The sequence below is a fragment of the Oncorhynchus keta genome, chromosome 1, assembly GCF_023373465.1.
Source record: "Oncorhynchus keta strain PuntledgeMale-10-30-2019 chromosome 1, Oket_V2, whole genome shotgun sequence".
NCBI classification, from domain to species: domain Eukaryota; kingdom Metazoa; phylum Chordata; class Actinopteri; order Salmoniformes; family Salmonidae; genus Oncorhynchus; species Oncorhynchus keta.
The window spans coordinates 91854273-91876312 of NC_068421.1; the positions used below are offsets into that span (position 1 = coordinate 91854273).

Sequence of the window (22040 nt, forward strand, 5' to 3'; positions counted from 1 at the left end):
GCATCTAAAAGTTAAGAACATACATTGTGGATGAACAATATTACAATGTATTGTATTGAACACTCTAAACTCTTTCCACAGAATTATTGTCCAAAATGATTTTAGTCTGTTGTTGCTAGCAATATTTAAAAAAGAATGTAAAAAATAAAAATAAAATCGTTAGCAAGACCCCACTTTGGGAACCCCTATACAGTGCAAGTAACATTTCTGTAGTCCTATCCCTTTATATGTAACCGAGTGGTAGGTCTGAATTGGTCTGAAACACAATTTGCTGCATGTGCCTTTAATGTGGCTGGAGCTGGAGAGAAGTCGACACACCCATTTTCCCCTTGGAATCCACATTTTCCTCCAGTTAAATATCGTAGGTCTATTCTTCAGTTGTAAGTATGCTTGCAATGTCCTAATGTCAGTTTCAAGTACATGTGTCATTCTATTTAGCTTTGCTCGCTTTTGTTCAGAAATAATTTCAATGACGTGCAGTGAAGTTTCATGACAAAATTCATGAAATATATAACGTTACTGCTATTTGCTGCGGATATTTTGATACATTTGGCTTCCCAATACATATGGGATTCTTATTAATGTTGTACGTTTCGTAATTGAATACTTTGCGATTTAAAACTATTACGTTTTATAACTTTATAAACGTTTTACTTTTAAACATGTATATCAGACTCTCTGAATCACGAAAGTGTCAATCATTAATGGTGTTCAGTTGTATAACTACGAACCATTCTATTCACTGATTCGATTGGTCAGAGTTGGGGGTGGGGATAATTTGACGTGTAGAATCTTACGACGCAAAACATGAACTAGTTTTGCTTAAGGCGTCTCCTCTCTCTATTTGCAAGTAAGTGAACTAGAATTTTCAGCTACATATTTTATGATCCGTGCTATCCGGAATACTTGAAACGTCCGGTTGTATTGGGTTTGGAGCTCTGCAACCAGAGCCCGACGGGCCCCGACATTATACATTGCTTTAGGGCCGTGTAAGGCCTTTTTTAAAACACGATCAATTACTAGGGACCGGCATGCTTTGGGTGTCACTAAATTGATCACTACTAATATTTTGAAGCTGAGCCGTTTCCATGTGCTTTACTGCACTGCACAGTTCAGTCATATGACTAAGATCATAACATGGTGCCAGAAGTGCTTTAACCTTGCCAAATATAAATCAGGGAAAAAGCTACAAAATAAGGAATTTTTCCGCCTCATTTACATTTGTAAATATAATATTTGACCAAGAGAATAATAATGTTAATGAAATAGTTATGATCGGAATTACAAGGATAGGCATAATACCATTTAATATCATCAAAGGTTAACATAGGTAATTCTTGAGATTTTATACACAACCATTCATGAATTTCAATCCATAGTTTACTACAATGGCAGGATGAAGAAAATAAATGCTCTATAGATTCTGAATCAAAGGACCAAAAAACTCAAGGCATTTTGTCAAAATTGAGTCTTTTGTGCAATAAATCATTAACAGGGTAGAAGGAAGAAAATATTTTAAAATTAGTTTCTTTAACTTTTGGGATAACTGGACAAGTAAGGTAAAAGGGGTTCTCTTTTGACCACAGCATGGGCTGGTCACTTCCATAGCAATATATTGAATTATAATCACCAAAAATGGCTTCATTAACTGCCAATCGTATCCACTTATTGTTGCATTTTTTATCGAAAAAGATTCAAGTCATTCATTTGTTAACTTGGAAAAGAGAGAACAACCTCATAATATAACAAATTGTTCTTAGTAAATCCAAGTAAAGGAAGTGGAATTGCTTTGCAAATATTCTATCTTGAGTAATATTAACCTGAAATTTACCAATGAACTCATCAAACGGCAAAAACTCAGTGTTGTCGACCAAATCACATACAAAATTAATACCCTTGTCAAACCAAAGGCCTTTGAAAATCGATTTCCTATTCATTTTAATAACTCTATTATTCCAAATCAATGTTTTGTGGGGGTAAAAATTGTGTTTGTATATCATTTTCCAGAAGAAGAAATAGCTGGGGAAACTTAGACAATTTCACAGTTAATTTTGGAGGGTCAAAATCACATTTCATTAGGAATTCAAACATCTTCCATTATCCCACTGTATTCTAAAATATCTAAAAACCAATTGCATATGGTTATGGAAACTCCTTCCTTTAATGGGGCGGCAGGGTAGCCTAGTGGTTAGAGTGTTGGACTAGCAACCGGAAGGTTGCAAGTTCAGAACTCCCGAGCTGGCAAGTCTGTCATTCTGCCCGTGAGCAGGCAATTAACCCACTGTTCCTAGGCTGTCATTGAAAATAAGAATTTGTTCTTAACTGACTTGCCTATTTAAATAAAGGTAAAATAAAATGAAGCCTGATTTAGTTACACTGATTATATCATCAAGGCCTTTTCTCAGCCTATTGGCATAGACATGGGCTAGTAAGTCAGTTGTCAACAACGTTGTCCAGGTAAAGAGAGTCCTTCTTTGGTTTGGGTATAAGAACTATTAGTCCCTGTCTCAAAGAAGGATGTAAGATAGCATTAGCAATACCCTCTTTGTAGAACGAAAGCAATAACTCTAATATCAGATCCAAAATGTCGATAGAATTCAGGATTCAGGCCATCCGGTCCAGGTGATTTACCTATAGGCATGTGTTTAACGGCTTGGTCCAGCTCAGTAATATCTATTTCAGAATCACAGAGTTTCTTAAACCTTTATTCTATAGGCTTAACAGAGTTATTAACTGAATCAAAAAAGGAATCCAAGTCGCCTTCTGAAATATGAGATTGATATAATGAACTGTAGAAAGAGTGTATTTTCTTATTAATCACCTCAAGATCATCAGTTATAGTTGAATTTACAGGAAGGCATGTAATACTATTCCTAGTCTGCCTACTCTTCTCCAAATTAAAGAAATAAGATGTTTGTTTTTTTCTTCACCTTTTCCAATCCATTTGGCCTTTTGAATGGATGAAGGCACCCTGCACCTTATCGTTATCTATCTCGTCTAGTTCACATTGGCATTTAGCGAGCTCAGCTTTTTCATCTTCATTTAAATCACGTTTATTGCTCAGCCTGTTAATATCAACAATAATATCCATCTGCTCGGAGAATCTTTCCCGAGCTAGCATTTTACCAGCAGTGATGGCAAGACATCAAATTCTGAATTTAATAATTTCCCATTTGTTAGTAGAAGAAAGAGCAGAATCGAGACAGGTCTCTGCTAATCAGAGTTACCATGTCCGGGAATTGGACCAGTTTGAAAACTATGTCGCAGGTGAAAATGGATTGGTCACACATTGCAGATTTTTGGGCTACTTCTAAGTTGCACCACAGCTGCCATGCTGTGCAATCATTCAGTTCTAGTCATTGTGTTGTTTATGACAGAAATATAGTTCACTTTGGGGATCATCAGTCTTTGTATTGCAGTGTTGATCTGTCAAATTAAAAATGATTTTGATCTGTAATTGTTTTGTAGATATGAACATTACACGTGGAACCCTCAGCTCTGCATGCCGCTTGATTAACATCAACTGTATCAGAAACATCTCCTACTCACAGGTGAGTGTTACCACATGTTTATATCGTTGTTATAGCCTAATGTAATGTTGTGGGTAGATGTTCTTGCTTATTCCTGGCATCTCTATTTCTTTGTCTCAGTGTGTTATGACATCATCAAGGCATACAAACTCCAAAAGGATTGAGGGACTGGACAAGAATGTTTGGTAAGTTCGTTGCCAGGTTACCAAGATCTGTACGTTGGTCGCACTAACGAAACCAGGGTAGCATCTGGCGGGAATGAGTCTCGAACTCTGCGAACCACTTTGCTTTGCGGTGTGCAAGTTAGCGATTCATTGGATGGTGTATACCATGTGTATCCCGTACATACGACTAATATAACTTGAAAGGAACTTTAAACTCCAATAATGTCCCACCTTGGGGGGGATCGTAACGTGCTTTAAAAACATTCCTTCATTTAATTAATTAAAGGCACAGTAACTAACTGTCCGTGTTGGTGTCAGGGTGGCCTTCACCTCGGTGGCAGCAGACCCCACCATAGTGAACCTGGGTCAGGGCTACCCTGACATTCCTCCCCCAGCCTACGTCAAGGAGGCCCTGGCTAACGCTGCTGCAGTGGACAAGCTCAACCAGTACACAAGAGGCTTTGTAAGTCTAATAACAGAGTACCTTATCTATTGAAATGGGATATTTTAGGCCTACATTTAGTGCATCAACCCATAGTCATTAGCACCGGTAGGCATATTGACTGTTTAATGATGTACCATACCAGCCTGCCAACCTGCCAGCCAGCCTGCAATTGTATAGATTGACTTGTGTGTAAGTTCTAGATCATTGTGAGCTTATCTGGTCAACTGTGGTCATGTGTTGTATAACAGGGTGGTGGTCACTTTACAGTACAGTACACAGCAAGCTCTGTTAGTTAAATAAAACATCGGTATTAGATTGCCTCCAGTCATGTGTAAGTGTACACGATCTTGTATTGCTTCTCTGACACTAGTACTTTGTTTGGTCTCTTACAGGGCCACCCGTCTCTGGTGAAGGCTCTTTCTCAGGTGTATGGGAAAGTGTATGGACACCAGATTGATCCTTTCAAGGAGATACTGGTCACAGTAGGTGGCTATGGATCCTTGTTCAGTACCATGCAGGCACTGGTGGAAGTGGGAGATGAGGTGAGGGGTTATTCTTTGTTTAAACCTACTGACTAATATCTAGCCTGGTACCAGCACTGTTTGTGTTGTATTGCCAACTCCTATGGTCGTAACAAACAGATTTGGGACCAGGCTAGGAGGACATGTCACCCTTTCTGAACCATTTTCACATTTTGATAATGTTTCATAAAAGTTACACCTGTATCTGTAATCTCTCCTCTCCTCTCCTCTCCTCTCCTCTCCTCTCCTCTCTTCTCTTGTCCTCTTCCTCTCCTCTCCCCTCTAGGTTATAATTATCGAACCCTTCTTTGATTGCTATGTACCCATGGTTCGAATGGCAGGGGCAACACCTGTCTTGATACCATTACGACTTGTAAGTCTACTACTATTCAAACATATTATAGTCTGAGGTTTTGAGTAATTGTGGGCCCACCTGTCTTGATACCATTACGACTTGTAAGTCTACTACTATTCAAACATATTATAGTCTGAGGTTTTGAGTAATTGTGGGAAACATACATATTGCAGAATGACATGCAGTGTTTGACTTCTCTCTTGTCTTCCTCACGGACACCTCAGAGATCCAATAAGGAGACCAGTAGTGTTTCCAGTGCTGACTGGGTCCTGGATCCAGAGGAACTAGCCAGTAAATTCACCTCAAAGACCAAGGCCATCATTATTAACACTCCTAACAACCCCATTGGGAAGGTAAGTGTGGCAGCAGGTAGCCTAGTGGTTAGAGCAGGTAGCCTAGTGGTTAGAGCAGGTAGCCCAGTGGTTAGAGCAGGTAGCCTAGTGGTTAGAGCAGGTAGCCCAGTGGTTAGAGCAGGTAGCCCAGTGGTTAGAGCAGGTAGCCCAGTGGTTAGAGCAGGTAGCCTAGTGGTTAGAGCAGGTAGCCTAGTGGTTAGAGCAGGTAGCCTAGTGGTTAGAGCAGGTAGCCTAGTGGTTAGAGCAGGTAGCCCAGTGGTTAGAGCAGGTAGCCCAGTGGTTAGAGCAGGTAGCCCAGTGGTTAGAGCAGGTAGCCTAGTGGTTAGAGCAGGTAGCCTAGTGGTTAGAGCAGGTAGCCTAGTGGTTAGAGCAGGTAGCCCAGTGGTTAGAGCAGGTAGCCCAGTGGTTAGAGCAGGTAGCCTAGTGGTTAGAGCAGGTAGCCCAGTGGTTAGAGCAGGTAGCCCAGTGGTTAGAGCAGGTAGCCCAGTGGTTAGAGCAGGTAGCCTAGTGGTTAGAGCAGGTAGCCTAGTGGTTAGAGCAGGTAGCCCAGTGGTTAGAGCAGGTAGCCTAGTGGTTAGAGCAGGTAGCCTAGTGGTTAGAGCAGGTAGCTCAGTGGTTAGAGCAGGTAGCCCAGTGGTTAGAGCAGGTAGCCTAGTGGTTAGAGCAGGTAGCCCAGTGGTTAGAGCAGGTAGCCCAGTGGTTAGAGCAGGTAGCCCAGTGGTTAGAGCAGGTAGCCTAGTGGTTAGAACTTTGGGTCAGTAACTGAAAGGTTGCTGGATCGAATCCCCGAGCTGACAGGGTAAAAATCTGTCATTCTGCCCCTGAGCAAGGCAGTTAACCCACTGTTCCCCGGGCGCCAAAGACGTGGATGTTGACTATGGCAGCGACCCCCCCCCCCCTCCCCACCTCTCTGAATCAGAGGGGTTGGGTTAAATGCAGAAGACACATTTCAGTTGAATGCATTCAGTTGTACAACTGACAAATCCCCCTTTCCTCTGCGGCAATTCTCATGAAGTAGGCATAGTAGAATTGAGTGATTACTGTCTGTGTCGCGTTCGTCGTTAGAATGAGACCAAGGTGCAGCGTGGTAAGCGTACATTCTTTTATTTAACATGTTCCACCAAGAAAAAAAAAAAACAATACAACGAATGAAACGCTTCGTCGTGCAAACTACATGCACTCAAACAAAGACAAGATCCCACACTGAAGGAGGGAAAAAGGGCTGCCTAAGTATGATCCCCAATCGGAGACAACGAAAGACAGCTGCCTCTGATTGGGAACCATACCAGGCCAAACACAAAGAAATAGAGAACATAGAAATATAGAACATAGAATGCCCACCCCAAAGCACACCCTGACCCAACCAAATAAAACGTCTCTCAGGGCGTGACAGTCCGAGAAACATTTTCCAATTTATTCCGCCGTCTGAACTATGTCCTGTTGGCGAGGTCTCCCTTGTGAATACGTTATTCTGGTCTAAATGGTTCACCCTGGTTAACTAAACAAAGACTTAAAATACATCACTACCCTGTCCCTATCACACTGACTTGTGAGTTTCTGTGTTTAATCCATGTCCCATATTCCAGATATTCACCAAGGGTGAGCTTCAGACTATCTCCGACCTCTGCATCAAACACGATACTCTGTGCATCAGTGATGAGGTGTATGAATGGCTCATCTACAAGGGACACCAACACATTAAAATAGGTACTGTACTTACATCGTTTTTAGACTGTGAACACAATTCCTCACATCATATAAGGCAACAGCTGTGTTTTGTCTTTAGTTCATTGTAGTTTGTAGTTTCATTCCGTTTAGTTCAGTTTAATAGTTTGTTTACCTAGGTTACGGTTTCCACAACCCTCTGTTTTGTTTTGCTAGCCACTCTTCCTGGCATGTGGGACAGAACGATCACCATCAGCAGTGCAGGGAAGACCTTTAGTGTGACGGGTTGGAAGGTAAGGAATGGGATTGCTTTTTACCATGGGAAGCCTCTGTCATGACTTTTAGAGATGAGGGATTTCTGTTACCATGGGAAACCTCTGTCATGACTTTTAGAGATGAGGGATTTCTGTTACCATGGGAAACCTCTGTCATGACCTTTAGAGATGAAGGATTTCTGTTACCATGGGAAACCTCTGTCATGACTTTTAGAGATGAGGGATTTCTGTTACCATGGGAAACCTCTGTCATGACCTTTAGAGATGAAGGATTTCTGTTACCATGGGAAACCTCTGTCATGACCTTTAGAGATTAGGGATTTCTGTTACCATGGGAAACCTCTGTTATGACTTTTAGAGTATTATGTGTGTGTGTCCCATGGGAAACCTCTTTGTTTTATTACGTGCGTTTTAGAGATGTGTGTGTGTGTGTCCCGTTTGTTTTATTACGTGTGTGTGTGTGTGTGTGTGTGTGTGTGTGTGTGTGTGTGTGTGTGTGTGTGTGTGTGTGTGTGTGTGTGTGTGTGTGTTTGATCATGTGCAGTTCAGTTGAAATGATTGTGTATATTCTAACCAGTAGTCTTTGTTGTGCAGCTTGGCTGGTCTATAGGGCCAGAACACTTGATAAAGCACCTTCAGACTGTTATGCAGAACACCTTGTACACCTGTCCAACGCCGCTACAGGTAAGGCCTGCTCATCATTCTAGCAACACGTATTCCGTTGAAGTGTTAAGAAATCAAATGAGTGGGAATTCAAATACTGTTGTAAAACCCAAACTTCTCGTCAAAACAACGCATTTTGCCTAGTTGTGAGAGAATGGAAACCCGAAGAACATTTCTATTCCCTATATAACACACTACTTTTGACCAGGGCCCGTAGGGCTTTGAATAATGCATGTGTATCAAGACTATGATCTGTTTCTGCAGGAGGCTGTGGCCCAGGGCCTGCTGAGGGACTATGAGCTGATGGGTCAACCTGAGTGTTACTTCTCCTCTCTGGCCGTGGAGCTGGAGGGGAAGAGGGACCGCATGGCTGCTATCCTACAGGACGTTGGCATGTCTCCTATCATACCTGAGGGAGGGTACTTCATGTGCGTGGACGTCACACCTCTTAGTAAGATACACTTTTTTGAAAATAGTACGTTTTTACTTGGTTGTTGTGTAGATGTGATTTTAACAATGTGGTAAAGATGACATAAGATCTTCCATTTGCTGTCATGTCCAAGGAAATTAGGAAATAAAGATAAATTGGGCCAGGCTAACTCTAAACTGGGCTAGGTTAACTCTAAACTGGGCCAGGCTAACTCTAAACTGGGCCAGGCTAACTCTAAACTGGGCCAGGCTAACTCTAAGCTGGGCCAGACTAACGCAAAACTGGGCCAGGCTAACTCTAAACTGGGCCAGGCTACCTCTAAACTGGGCCAGACTAACGCTAAACTGGACCGGGCTACCAAACAGGCTTGGGATGATCAGAAGTGGAGAGGTCCTGTCTCTGTTTTATTTAACAGTAGATAACAAAGAGGATGGACCAAACATAAAGAGTTTCTACCTGCAGACCGTTTGGCATAACAACTACAAGGACCCTTCATTACTAACTGGCTATAGTTTGACCCTACTATATTTTTCATGGTTGTAGATGAGGACTTGTCTCATATGGGAGATGATGAGCCTTACGACTACAAGTTTGTCAAGTGGATGATTAAGGAGAAGGTAAGGAAAAACCAACAGCTTGATGCCACATCTTATCTGCGTTTCAAATGGCACACTATTCCCTTTATTTTACCTTTATTTAACTGGGCAAGTCAGTTTTAAGAACAAATTCTTATTTACAATGACGGCCTACCACGGGCCAAACCCGGACGACGCTGGGCCAATTGTGCACTGCCCTATGGGACTCCCAATCACGGCCGGTTGTGATACAGCCTGAAATCGAACCAGGGTCTGTAGTGGCTCCTCTATGCACTGAGATGCAGTGCCTTAGACCTCTGCGCCACTCGGGAGCCCGTATATTGCACCTCCTTTGGCCAGTCGAAAGTAGTGCACTACAATAGGGAATAGGGTGCCATAGGGTCCTGGTCTAAAGTAGTGCACTACAATAGGGAATAGGGTGCCATAGGGTCCTGGTCTAAAGTAGTGCACTACAATAGGGAATAGGGTGCCATAGGGTCCTGGTCTAAAGTAGTGCACTACAATAGGGAATAGGGTGCCATAGGGTCCTGGTCTAAAGTAGTGCACTACAATAGGGAATAGGGTGCCATAGGGTCCTGGTCTAAAGTAGTGCACTACAATAGGGAATAGGGTGCCATTTGGGACAGCTCTGTGGTAACAGTAATTTTAGGGAACATTTTAACATGAAATATCACTTACTATCACAAGATGAATGCAGAATAATTGCTGTATGTTAACATTGTAGGTAGTATAAAAGGCTTGTTGAATGAAGCACTAGTTCACATGAGGAAAATTACTATCAGCAAGTTGAACTCTCCAGAGTGTGTTGTTGAGTGTTGTTGTCGTGGTTTTGTTGTAGAAACTGGCAGCCATTTGGGACAGCTTCTGTGGTGATGCTTTTAGGGAACAGTTTGACATGAAATATCCGTCTATGTTTCACAAGATGAATGCATTCAATAATTAGACATAAAAAGTATGTATAACATTGTAGATGTATTCTAAAGGTTTGCTTTGAAGCACTAGTTCAATGTGAATATTGATATCAGCAAGTTGATCACCTGTCTCAGAGTGTCTCTGTTGAGACAGCACCCTGGGTGCAGCCGGGCTTTCTCAAGAACTGGAACAAGTAAAATAAGTCCTGTCTGGATGGAAGATTTGTCTCAAGACCCAGTTTTTAGAAATACACCCCTATAACACGTCTATTTTCAGGACAGGTATAGAACTGTTTGTAGGACAGGTATGGAACAGTTTGAAAGGTATGGAACAGTTTGTAACGGACAGGTATGGAACGGTTTGTCATCACAGGTCTGGAACGGTTTGTAGAACAGGATGGACCCTGGTTTGTAGGACAGGTATTCTCAAGAACTGGAACAGGTAAAATGGAAGTCCTGTCTGGTATGGAACGGTTTGTCTCACAGGTATGGAACTGTTTGTTGGACAGGTATGGGACTGTTTAACAGGTATGGGACTTTTGTAGGACAGGTATAGAACTGTTTGTAGGACAGGTATGGAACTGTTTGTTGGACAGGTATGGGACTGTTTGTAGGACAGGTATGGAACTGTTTGTTGGACAGGTATGGAACAGTTTGTAGGACAGGTATGGAACAGTTTGTAGGACAGGTATGGAACTGTTTGTTGGACAGGTATGGAACAGTTTGTAGGACAGGTATGGAACAGTTTGTAGGACAGGTATGGAACAGTTTGTAGGACAGGTATGGAACAGTTTGTAGGACAGGTATGGAACAGTTTGTAGGACAGGTATGGAACAGTTTGTAGGACAGGTATGGAACTGTTTGCCCTGTTTATATTTGTAGACATTTTCGTGTTTTTATGTTCTTTTATTAATTCATTTTTTATTGCCTTTTTTGGTTTGAGTTTTATCTCATTTGATTGGATTTTATATGACACATAGAATGGATTAACTTCCAGGTTTGAATTTCCTCTTTGTGACATAAGCGCTCGCTGAGTGGCACTCGTCATCCTGTCATCGTTTTTCTGTACCCTTCATATGATGGGATGGAACAGTTTTGATCCTGTGTAGCCCTCCTGGTTTGGTGTTGTATTTCGTCTGTGAATAAAATCTAACTTTTTAAAATATCAGGAATTCAGTCAGCTCTAACCTACATGGGTAGCTAAAACGGACTGTGGTTCTGTGTATGATGAGACTGTTCGTAAAATAACTTTTTTTGTCACATTAATGTATTGGTAAAACAAGGATAGTACACCAGAGGAGGCTGGTGGGAGGAGTTATAGGTACATGATCTGATAGGATACGCCTACTGTAGAGGCATTGTATACCAAGTGGAAATAAGCAGGGAGTATTTATGCCTACGCTGTGTGTACTTTGCACTAGCAATCCTAGCTTTCAGTAGAACCTTGTCTGCCTGATGATGTCCGACCAGTGGATTATGGGCACATACAGTATCCTCCTACACCTTTTATAACGGAGGCCAGGTGTGTTTTATAAAGACTGATCATACTTCACCTCTAGCTTGGTTTTTATAAAGACTGATCATACTTCACAGCTAGCTTGGTTTTATACTGTACATACTTCACAGTCAATATATACCTTAGAAAAATCTTGGACTTATTGTAGTGGGCCCAAATGTGATCATGCTACCATTATCATGATTTTTCATTCATGCAAATATTTACAGCCAGCCAGACTCTTTCCTGAAGTACCGCCAGCCAGACTCTTTCCTGAAGGACCGCCAGCCAGACTCTTTCCTGAAGGACCGCCAGCCAGACTCTTTCCTGAAGTACCGCCAGCCAGACACAGTTTTTTTATCATGCTTAAAACCTTCAGTAGACAACAAATTCCCATATATCACTTAGTAAAGGGGGCAGGAAAAAGATGGAGTTTCCTATCAAACGCAACGTTGTAAAATATTCCTGGAATGATATCGCCACTGCTCTACATCTACTTGTATGCATTTGATTAAACAGTATTGGGATAAGAGCGTCTGCTAAATGACTTAAATGTAATGTAACATCACCCTCCTTTATCAGCAGTATGTTTATACAGTGTCAGCATGGCTGGTTCCTGCGCTGTCAAACTACACACACACACCCTGTTTCAGACCAGTCACGCAGGTTGGGGCACGGTACAGCCTCTTCCATGTGCAGCCCTGGACCGTGGGAGAGGGATCCTGTTTCTCAAGTCAGACTCATCGGAGTCAGAGTATACTTGTAGTGTAGCACGCACACACGGTCTGAAAACGTGACTTGAGGCTGGTTTGTCAGGTTTCACTAGAGGTACCAGTTTATTATCTACGAGTGTTCATTTCAGGATGAAGTACCAGTTAAACGTTTGGACAGACCTACTCATTCAAGGGTTTTTCTTCATAATTTACCATTTTTACATTGTAGAAGAACAGTGAGACAAACTATGGAATCATGTAGTAACCAAAATGTGTTAATCTAAATATATTTTGAGATTCTTCAAAGTAGCCACCCTTTGCCTTTGACAGCCTTGCGCACTCTTGGCATTCTCTCAACCAGCTTCATGAGGTAGTCACCTGGAATGCATTTCAATTAACAGGTGTGCCTTGTTAAAAGTTAATTTGAGCCAATCAGTTGTGTTATGACAAGGTAGGGGTGGTATACAGAAGATGGCCTTATTTGGTAAAAGACCAAGTCCATATTATGGCAAGAACAGCTCAAATAAGCAAAGAGAAACGACAGTCCATCATTACTTGAAGACACGGTCAGTCAATCTGGAAAATTAAGAACTTTTAATGTTTCTTCAAGCGCTGTGATGAAACTGGCTCTCATGAGGACCGCCACAGGGAAGGAAGACCCTTCTACAGAGGATCAGTTCATCAGAATTACCAGCCAAATAAATGCTTCAGAGTTCAAGTAACAGACACATCTCAACATCAACTGTTCAGAGGAGACTGACTGCGTGAGTCAGGCCTTCATGGTCGAATTGCTGCAAAGATCCCACTACTAAAGGACACCAATAAGAAGAGACTTGGTTGGGGCAAGAAACACGAGCAATGGACATTAGACCGATGGAAATGATGGCCTGATGAGTCCAAATATGCGATTTTTAGTTCCAAAGCTGTGTCTTTGAGATGCAGAGTAGGTGAACGGATGATCTCTGCATGTGTGGTTCCACCGTGAAGGAGGTGTGATGGTGCTTTGCTGATGACGGTGGTCTGATTTATTTAGAATTCAAGGCACATTTAACCAGCATGGCTACTACAGCATTCTGCAGCGATACACCATCCCATCTGGTTTGCTCTTAGTGGGACTATCATTTGTTTTGTAGGGGCTATTTGACCAAGAAGAGTGACGGAGTGCTGCATCAGATGACCTGGCCTCCGCAATCACTCAACCTCAACCCAATTGAGGTGGTTTGGGATGAGTTGGACCGCAGAGTGAAGGAAAAACAGCCAACAAGTGCTCAGCATATGTAGGAACTCCTTCAAGACTGTTGGAAAAAGCATTCCAGGTGAAGCTGGTTGAGAGAATGCCAAGTGTGCAAAGCTGTCATCAAGGCAAAGGGTGACTACTTTGAAGAATCTAAAATATATGTGGATTTGTTTAACACTCTTTTGGTTACTACATGATTCCATGTGTGTTATTTCATTGTTTATGTTTTCACTATTATTCTACAATGTAGAAAAAACAAGACAAACCCTTGAGCGACTAGGTGTGTCCAAACTGTTGACTGGTAGTGTATGTTACCAGAGTGTGAACCGTATTCCCCTTTGGCCCCATGCCACACCATTATTCCCTGTTTGTTAGAATACACTACATGGATACCTCAACAACCTACAGTGCCTTGCGAAAGTATTCGGCCCCCTTGAACTTTGCGACCTTTTACCACATTTCAGGCTTCAAAACATAAAGATATAAAACTATTTTTTTGTGAAGAATCAACAACAAGTGGGACACAATCATGAAGTGGGACAACATTTATTGGATATTTCAAACTTTTTTAACAAATCAAAAACTGAAAAATTGGGCGTGAAAAATTATTCAGCCCCTTTACTTTCAGTGCAGCAAACTCTCTCCAGAAGTTCAGTGAGGATCTCTGAATGATCCAATGTTGACCTAAATGACTAATGATGATAAATACAATCCACCTGTGTGTAATCAAGTCTCCGTATAAATGCACCTGCACTGTGATAGTCTCACAGGTCCGTTAAAAGCGCAGAGAGCATCATGAAGAACAAGGAACACAACAGGCAGGTCCGAGATACTGTTGTGAAGAAGTTTAAAGCCGGATTTGGATACAAAAAGATTTCCCAAGCTTTAAACATCCCAAGGAGCACTGTGCAAGCGATAATATTGAAATGGAAGGAGTATCAGACTACTGCAAATCTACCAAGACCTGGCCGTCCCTCTAAACTTTCAGCTCATACAAGGAGAAGACTGATCAGAGATGCAGCCAAGAGGCCCATGATCACTCTGGATGAACTGCAGAGATCTACAGCTGAGGTGGGAGACTCTATCCATAGGACAACAATCAGTCGTATATTGCACAAATCTGGCCTTTATGGAAGAGTGGCAAGAAGAAAGCCATTTCTTAAAGATATCCATAAAAAGTGTCGTTTAAAGTTTGCCACAAGCCACCTGGGAGATGCACCAAACATGTGGAAGAAGGTGCTCTGGTCAGATGAAACCAAAATGGAACTTTTTGGCAACAATGCAAAACGTTATGTTTGGCATAAAAGCAACACAGCTCATCACCCTGAACACACAATCCCCACTGTCAAACATGGTAGTGGCAGCATCATGGTTTGGGCCTGCTTTTCTTCAGCAGGGACAGGGAAGATGGTTAAAATTGATGGTAAGATGGATGGAGCCAAATACAGGACCATTTTGGAAGAAAACCTGATGGAGTCTGCAAAAGACCTGAGACTGGGACGGAGATTTGTCTTCCAACAAGACAATGATCCAAAACATAAAGCAAAATCTACAATGGAATGGTTCAAAAATAAACATATCCAGGTGTTAGAATGGCCAAGTCAAAGTCCAGACCTGAATCCAATCGAGAATCTGTGGAAAGAACTGAAAACTGCTGTTCACAAATGCTCTCCATCCAACCTCACTGAGCTCGAGCTGTTTTGCAAGGAGGAATGGGAAAAAAATTCAGTGCAAAACTGATAGAGACATACCCCAAGCGACTTACAGCTGTAATCGCAGCAAAAGGTGGCGCTACAAAGTATTAACTTAAGGGGGCTGAATAATTTTGCAAGCCCAATTTTTCAGTTTTTGATTTGTTAAAAAAGTTTGAAATATCCAATAAATGTCGTTCCACTTCATGATTGTGTCCCACTTGTTGTTGATTCTTCAAACAAATACAGTTTTATATCTTTATGTTTTAAGCCTGAAATGTGGCAAAAGGTTGCAAAGTTCAAGGGGGCCGAATACTTTCGCAAGGCACTGTATATCTCCTAATCACTTGAAGAGGAATAGCCAGAGACTTTGCTTCCATTATATGAAGTATGTATTTAAGTACTTGTGATATGTTGGTCTAATGTTTTCTTGACATGAGCTAGCCACACAGAACCATAGTTGTATAAATGACTGATAAAGCATGGTCCAATCAGCAGACATTCTGATTCAGCCAACAGACAAAAAAAAAAAAAAAAAAAAAATGGCCATCGAGCCCTAGAACATTTAAAACAGTCTAAAATTGAGATCAAAATACTGAAGAGGTGGTTGTCACACCATCATGAACCATTCCACACACGAGCAAACACAACACCAGACTAGGACTGTCTTTTCAAAATGACTACAAAAAAAGTATTCTTGTTTCGACATGTCACACGCCAACAACAATTACACTTTTGTTATTGTGAATATATATATATATATGTATACATTCCGTTTGAAAATAGCTCAGTCTCTCACGAGCTGCCTGTCTGGCATCTCCATCTACCTGTATCCAAACATCCTGTAAAACATGATTATGCTGTACATCAGAGTCAACGTGATAGTGTTCTTTCTTATAAAAACAGTATAAAACTAAGTTAGCTTCTTTTGTTCAATACCACAATACATGATGTATGGGGAGGGGACTGCTTGTGTTTGAGAGGAGCAAAAACTGAAAACCCATCAAAGAGGAAACGTCGATTGGAGTTAAAACTGCTTTTCAAGTGCTCCAATCAATGTCTAATCTTGGCCAAGGTCTCTTCTGTCAGATGTAGATAGTTTGAGAAGAGAAGACTGTATTTTTTGGCAGCTGGCTTTGGTAGGTTTTCAGTACCTGATGATCGTTACTGATTGAAAGCCCTTAAATTGTGTTAACATTAAAACTGTTTAAGGCAACTTTAAAAGAAATCCAATAACATCCTGCTAGATCAGTCAGAATGATACATGTGGTAACGCCTTTCATACATTTCTTGTTATTGGGCCATAATTCCATTTCTACACGCCACATAAGCTATTAACTTGATTTTCAGTCTATCCTTTTTTTTGTTCAGAGAAATATCAACAAAAAAAAAAGCTGAAGATGACCTGAGAAGGTGATTATGTGGAATGACCCAGTGATCTGAGAAGGTGATTATGTGGAATGACCCAGTGATCTGAGAAGGTGATTATGTGGAATGACCCAGTGATCTGACAAGACTAAATGATGGCTCTTAGCTGTCTCAAATTGACAGTTAAAAAAAAAAATACAAATAAAAAGTTGAGTAAAACTTCATAAAATTGCCAATCCCTTACATGGCACAGACAGCAAGGAACAGAGTGCAGCAACATGTTGTTGATATCCTTAGGGGGGGGTGTTGATATCCTTAGGGGGGAGGGTGTTGATATCCTTAGGGGGGGGTGTTGATATTGCTGTTGGTCTCTGTTACAGACAGTTCACAGTGTTAGGGAGGGTGTAGTAGTGTTGAGGAGGAGCAGGATGCTGGTAATTGGCTAACACCAGTCTGCGATGTAGTCAAAGTCTGCAAACATTTCCTGGTCCTTGGCTGTCAGAACCCTGGGCTCCCGGGGCGGAGTCAGGATTGGTACTTCTGAGGTGAACTCGTCATCAAAGTTACTGACGTCCTCTCTACCCTTGATGGTGGGAATGAATTCTGGCCGCACCTTCTTAGCCAGTAGACCGTCCCAGTCCACACTCTGAGGGAATACAGACCGTCGAGAGAGAGAATTTCATTACGTATAGCTCATACAGGTGTTATGAAGGCGCTCATAATGCATTATGAAGAGTTCATAAACTAACCAATACAGGGAACCTACCCTGAAGAACGGATGTTTCTTAACTTCTTCTGCATCTGTCTCACCAGCCCCAAGACGTCTCTCTGGGTTTCTCCTCAACAGCTGGGGAAGAGTAGAGTTAGTTACAAAAATAACAGGCATTTATTTACATTATACTCCATAAAAATTATGAACAATAGTCCAGTAAACACGACTGAATTCTCAGTGTACGTTGAATTATTTTACATCTAAATAACCATCCCGAGATACACAAGTAAACAAACCATACCCTTCTCATGATGGAAATAGCTTCGGTAGAGAGGAATCGTGGGTAGCGGACTTCATCGTTTACGATGCTGTCAAACACCTCCTCTTCGTCATCTCCAGGGAATGGAGACTCCCCCACCAGCATCTCAAAGATGAGCACCCCTAGGCCCCACCAGTCCACGGCCCGTGTGTATGATGTCTCTGTCAGCACCTCAGGGGCCAGGAACTCAGGAGTACCGCAGAACGTACTGGTACGGTCCTGATAGCCCATCCCTACAGGAACACACCGGCAGACAGAGATGATCAATGAAGCCAACTATTACAACGCAATACCAAATGGGGTTATTATTCAAGACTGAGGGAATTAGACACGTCTTGCATTAAACCCCTAGGGCCAGTTTCCCAGACACAGATTAAGCTTAGTCCTGGACTAAAGAGCTGACGGTGTTGAACATTCTGAGGCGGCAGGCAGCCTAGTGGTTAGAGCGTAGAGGCGGCAGGGTAGCCTACTGAAAAAGTTGCAAGATCGTATCCCCGAGCTGACGAGGTAAAAAAAATAAAATCTGTCGTTCTGCCCCTGAACAAGGCAGTTAACCCACTGTTCCCCTGAACAAGGCAGTTAACCCACTGTTCCCCTGAACAAGGCAGTTAACCCACTGTTCCCCTGAACAAGGCAGTTAACCCACTGTTCCCCTGAACAAGGCAGTTAACCCACTGTTCCCCTGAACAAGGCAGTTAACCCACTGTTCCCCTGAACAAGGCAGTTAACCCACTGTTCCCCTGAACAAGGCAGTTAACCCACTGTTCCCCCTGAACAAGGCAGTTAACCCACTGTTCCCCTGAACAAGGCAGTTAACCCACTGTTCCCTGAACAAGGCAGTTAACCCCACTGTTCCCTGAACAAGGCAGTTAACCCACTGTTCCCCTGAACAAGGCAGTTAACCCACTGTTCCCCTGAACAAGGCAGTTAACCCACTGTTCCCCTGAACAAGGCAGTTAACCCACTGTTCCCCTGAACAAGGCAGTTAACCCACTGTTCCCCTGAACAAGGCAGTTAACCCCACTGTTCCCCTGAACAAGGCAGTTAACCCCACTGTTCCCCTGAACAAGGCAGTTAACCCACTGTTCCCCTGAACAAGGCAGTTAACCCACTGTTCCCCTGAACAAGGCAGTTAACCCCACTGTTCCCCTGAACAAGGCAGTTAACCCCACTGTTCCCCTGAACAAGGCAGTTAACCCCACTGTTCCCCTGAACAAGGCAGTTAACCCCACTGTTCCCCTGAACAAGGCAGTTAACCCCACTGTTCCCCTGAACAAGGCAGTTAACCCACTGTTCCCCTGAACAAGGCAGTTAACCCACTGTTCCCCTGAACAAGGCAGTTAACCCACTGTTCCTAGGCCGTCATTGTAAATAAGAATATGTTCTTAACTGACTTACCAAGTTAAATAAATAAAAATTCTCCACCCACCTTCTTTACATAGGCCAAAGTCAGCAATCTTCACGTATCCTTCTGTGTCCAGCAACAAGTTGTCTAGCTTCAGGTCTCTGAAGAAGACCATCACAGAAATACAAGAGAGGGGGCATTCGTCAACTATTGTAGTACCAAATCATCACATGTGGTGTTAGTAAGGGACTAACCAATTCATGTATAGTACAGTATGTACAGTACCTGTATAGTACCTGTATACAATCTCATGGTCGTACCTGTATACAATCTCATGGTCGTACCTGTATACAATCTCATGGTCGTACCTGTATACAATCTCATGGTCGTACCTGTATACAATCTCATGGTCGTACCTGTATACAATCTCATGGTCGTACCTGTATACAATCTCATGGTCGTACCTGTATACAATCTCATGGTCGTACCTGTATACAATCTCATGGTCGTACCTGTATACAATCTTATGGTCATGAAGATACTGCAATCCCAAGACAACACAAGCAGCATAGAACCTGATGGAGACAGGACATAGAGCTGTTAGATATTAACAACATTAAAATCTACCCAACTGAGAATAAACAAAGATGACTCCACTATGAAATTACACAGAATAAAAAAAAAATAATTGAAAAAAAAAAAAAAAAAACATTCAACCATTTCAAAACATTTTAACAGTTCATATTAGGAAGTTAATTCATTAGGCCCTAAAAATGTGATAATCTATGGATTTCACATGACTGGGAATAGACAGAAGGGATGTGAATCAGAAAAATCAGTCAATATATTCAGGCCATGGAAGAACTGGGACAATTTTCAGCTACCAGGAATTGTGTCCAGATCCTTGTGACATGGGGTTGTGTATTATCATGCTGAAACATGAGGTGATGACGGAGGATGAATGGAACGACAATGGGCCTCAGGATCTCGTCACGGTATCTCTGTGCATTCAAATTGCCATCAATAAAATGGCATTCTGATGCCTGCCTATACCATTACCCCACCATGGGGCACTCTGTTCACAACGTTGACGTCGGCAAACCGCTCGCCCACACTACGCCATACACTCTGTCTGCCATCTGCCCGGTACATTTGAAATCGGGATTCGTCCATGGAGAACACACTTCTCCAGCGTGCCAGTGGCCATCGAAGGTGGGCGTGCCAGTGGCCAACTGCAGTCAGGTCGAGACCCTGGTGAGGACGACGAGCACGCAGATGAGCTTCCCGGAGGTGGTTTCTGACAGTTTGTGCAGAAATTCTTTGGTTGTGCAAACCCACAGTTTCATCAGCTGTCCAGGTGACTGGTCTCAGACGATCCCGCAGGGGAATAAGTCGGCTGTGGAGGTCCTGGGCTGGCGTGGTTACAAGTGGTCTGAGGTTGTGGAGGTCCTGGGTTGTCGTGGTTACAAGTGGTCTGAGGTTGTGGAGGTCCTGGGTTGTCGTGGTTACAAGTGGTCTGAGGTTGTGGAGGTCCTGGGTTGTCGTGGTTACAAGTGGTCTGAGGTTGTGAGGTCAGTTGGACGTACTGCCAAATTCTCCAAAACAACGTTGGCTTATGGTAAAGAAATTAACATTAAATTATCTGGCAACAGCTCTGGTGGACATTCCTGCAGTCAGCATGCCAACTGCACACACCCTCAAGACATCTGCTTCATATGCCACACCTGTGGATGGATTCTCTTGCAAAATGAGAAACGCTCACTAACAGGGATGTCAATAAAACAAGTGTGTGCACAAAAATTGAGAGAAATAAGCTTTTTGTGTGTATGGAAAATGTCTGGGATCTTCCATTTCAGCTCATGAAACCAAACACTTTACATGTTGAGTTGATATTTTTGTTCAGTATAGTATGGAATGAGAATAAGGAGTTGTTACTCACACGGCCCGAGGTTCTTGGAACACGTCTGTGTGTATGTGCATCATGAGGTCACCGCCAGCCGCGTACTCCATGACAAAGCACACGTGCTCCTTTGTCTGGAAGCACGCAAACAGGTTGACCAGGAAGGGATGTCTGACGTTGTTCACAGTCTCAAAGATACGCTTCTCACACATCAGGCTGAGGAGACGACAGAGGTCAGTTATTTTACCACAGATCATTTCTAAGGCTTTTTAATGCATCAGAGACGGCAATATACGTCAATATAGATGCATCTCAAAATGTATATTGAGTGGTCAAAACATTAAGAACACCTGCTCTGTCCATGACATAGACCAGGGATGTCAAACTCAAATACCCAGTGGGCCAAAATGTAAAACCTGAACAAAGTCACGGGCCAACATTGAACAAATTAACCTTTTAATATGGACCCAAACAAGTTTTGCTTTAACATTGAATATGGAACAAGCATCGCTTATTACCATACAATATATAATTTAATAGTGGAGACGTGCAAAATAGAATTTCAAATGAAAAAACACATCAATGGCATTCATTTATTAAATACAATTTAAATAAAAATTGTATGCCTCTTTTCTATTTGCAGCCTTCTGATTTAAATACCAAAATCAACTTTTTCCACTGGCTAATAATTTTACAAATAAAATGATAATAAATCAAATCAACCATTCAAGCCCATGCCTTGTAGCAAGAAAAAGTGCATAAAGAAAACGTTAATTATTGCACACTGGTCTAATCTGATGTGCCCAAGCCAGATACCTGGCATCTCTTCTTGGATGCTAGTTCATCAATGTCTGGGCTCAAGCTCTGAGCTGAAGAAATCCTCAGTATCGAGCGAAGTTTAGTCATTCAGACGGCAATAGGCAAAACAAAATCTTTAAGTGCCTTTGAACGGGGTATGGTAGTAGGTGCCAGGCGCACCGGTTTGTGTCAAGAACTGCAACGCTGCTGGGTATTTCACGCTCAACAGTTTTCCGTGTATCAAGAATGGTCCACCACCCAAAGGACATCCAGACAACTTGAAACAACTGTGGGAAGCATTGGAGTCAACATGAGCCAGCATCCCTGTGGAATGCTTTCGATACCTTATAGAGTCCAAGCCCCGACGAATTGAGGCTGTTCTGAGGGGGGGGTCAATATTAGGAAGGTGTTCTTTCTTCTTTCATTCTCTCCCCAATTTTGTGATATCCAATTGGTAGTTATAGTCTCGCCCAACCGCTACAACTCCCGTACGGACTCAGGAGAGGCGAAAGTCGAGAGTCGTGCGTCAGAACCACGACTCACTGCTTCTTGAC

At 42.4% G+C, this 22040-nt stretch overlaps 2 protein-coding genes and 1 long non-coding RNA gene across 6 annotated transcripts in view; 2 read left to right on the forward strand and 1 right to left on the reverse strand.

The window, feature by feature from the left end:
• Positions 1-230: 230 nt before the first annotated feature.
• On the forward strand, positions 231-9940 carry LOC118362322 (kynurenine--oxoglutarate transaminase 3-like). Its single transcript, XM_052524936.1, has 13 exons — positions 231-380; positions 3469-3551; positions 3651-3715; positions 4013-4157; positions 4532-4681; positions 4947-5033; positions 5240-5368; positions 6955-7075; positions 7250-7326; positions 7903-7992; positions 8236-8422; positions 8945-9018; positions 9836-9940. The coding sequence occupies exons 1-13, from the start codon at positions 287-289 to the stop codon at positions 9938-9940; spliced, it is 1407 nt and encodes a 468-aa protein (XP_052380896.1). The 5' UTR covers positions 231-286.
• A 216-nt stretch (positions 9941-10156) lies between these two features.
• On the forward strand, positions 10157-11073 carry LOC127908257 (uncharacterized). 4 transcript variants are annotated; one of them, XR_008066507.1, is made up of 3 exons: positions 10184-10213; positions 10395-10417; positions 10459-11073. It is a non-coding gene; the product is annotated as an uncharacterized LOC127908257 (long non-coding RNA). The 4 variants fall into 4 exon arrangements; XR_008066508.1 differs by lacking the exon at positions 10395-10417 and having other exon boundaries at positions 10157-10190; XR_008066510.1 differs by lacking the exon at positions 10395-10417 and having other exon boundaries at positions 10505-11073.
• Positions 11074-16743: 5670 nt separating this feature from the next.
• LOC118362142 (serine/threonine-protein kinase N2-like) overlaps positions 16744-22040 on the reverse strand; it is a 65250-nt gene continuing 59953 nt past the window's right edge. Inside the window, exons 15-20 of the mRNA XM_052465956.1 lie at positions 20728-20904; positions 19301-19363; positions 18873-18949; positions 17426-17676; positions 17179-17259; positions 16744-17058 (exon numbers count right to left, since the gene is read on the reverse strand). Coding sequence (XP_052321916.1) covers positions 16855-17058; positions 17179-17259; positions 17426-17676; positions 18873-18949; positions 19301-19363; positions 20728-20904 — 853 coding nt within the window. The 3' untranslated portion in view covers positions 16744-16854. The remainder of the gene's footprint in view (positions 17059-17178; positions 17260-17425; positions 17677-18872; positions 18950-19300; positions 19364-20727; positions 20905-22040) is intronic.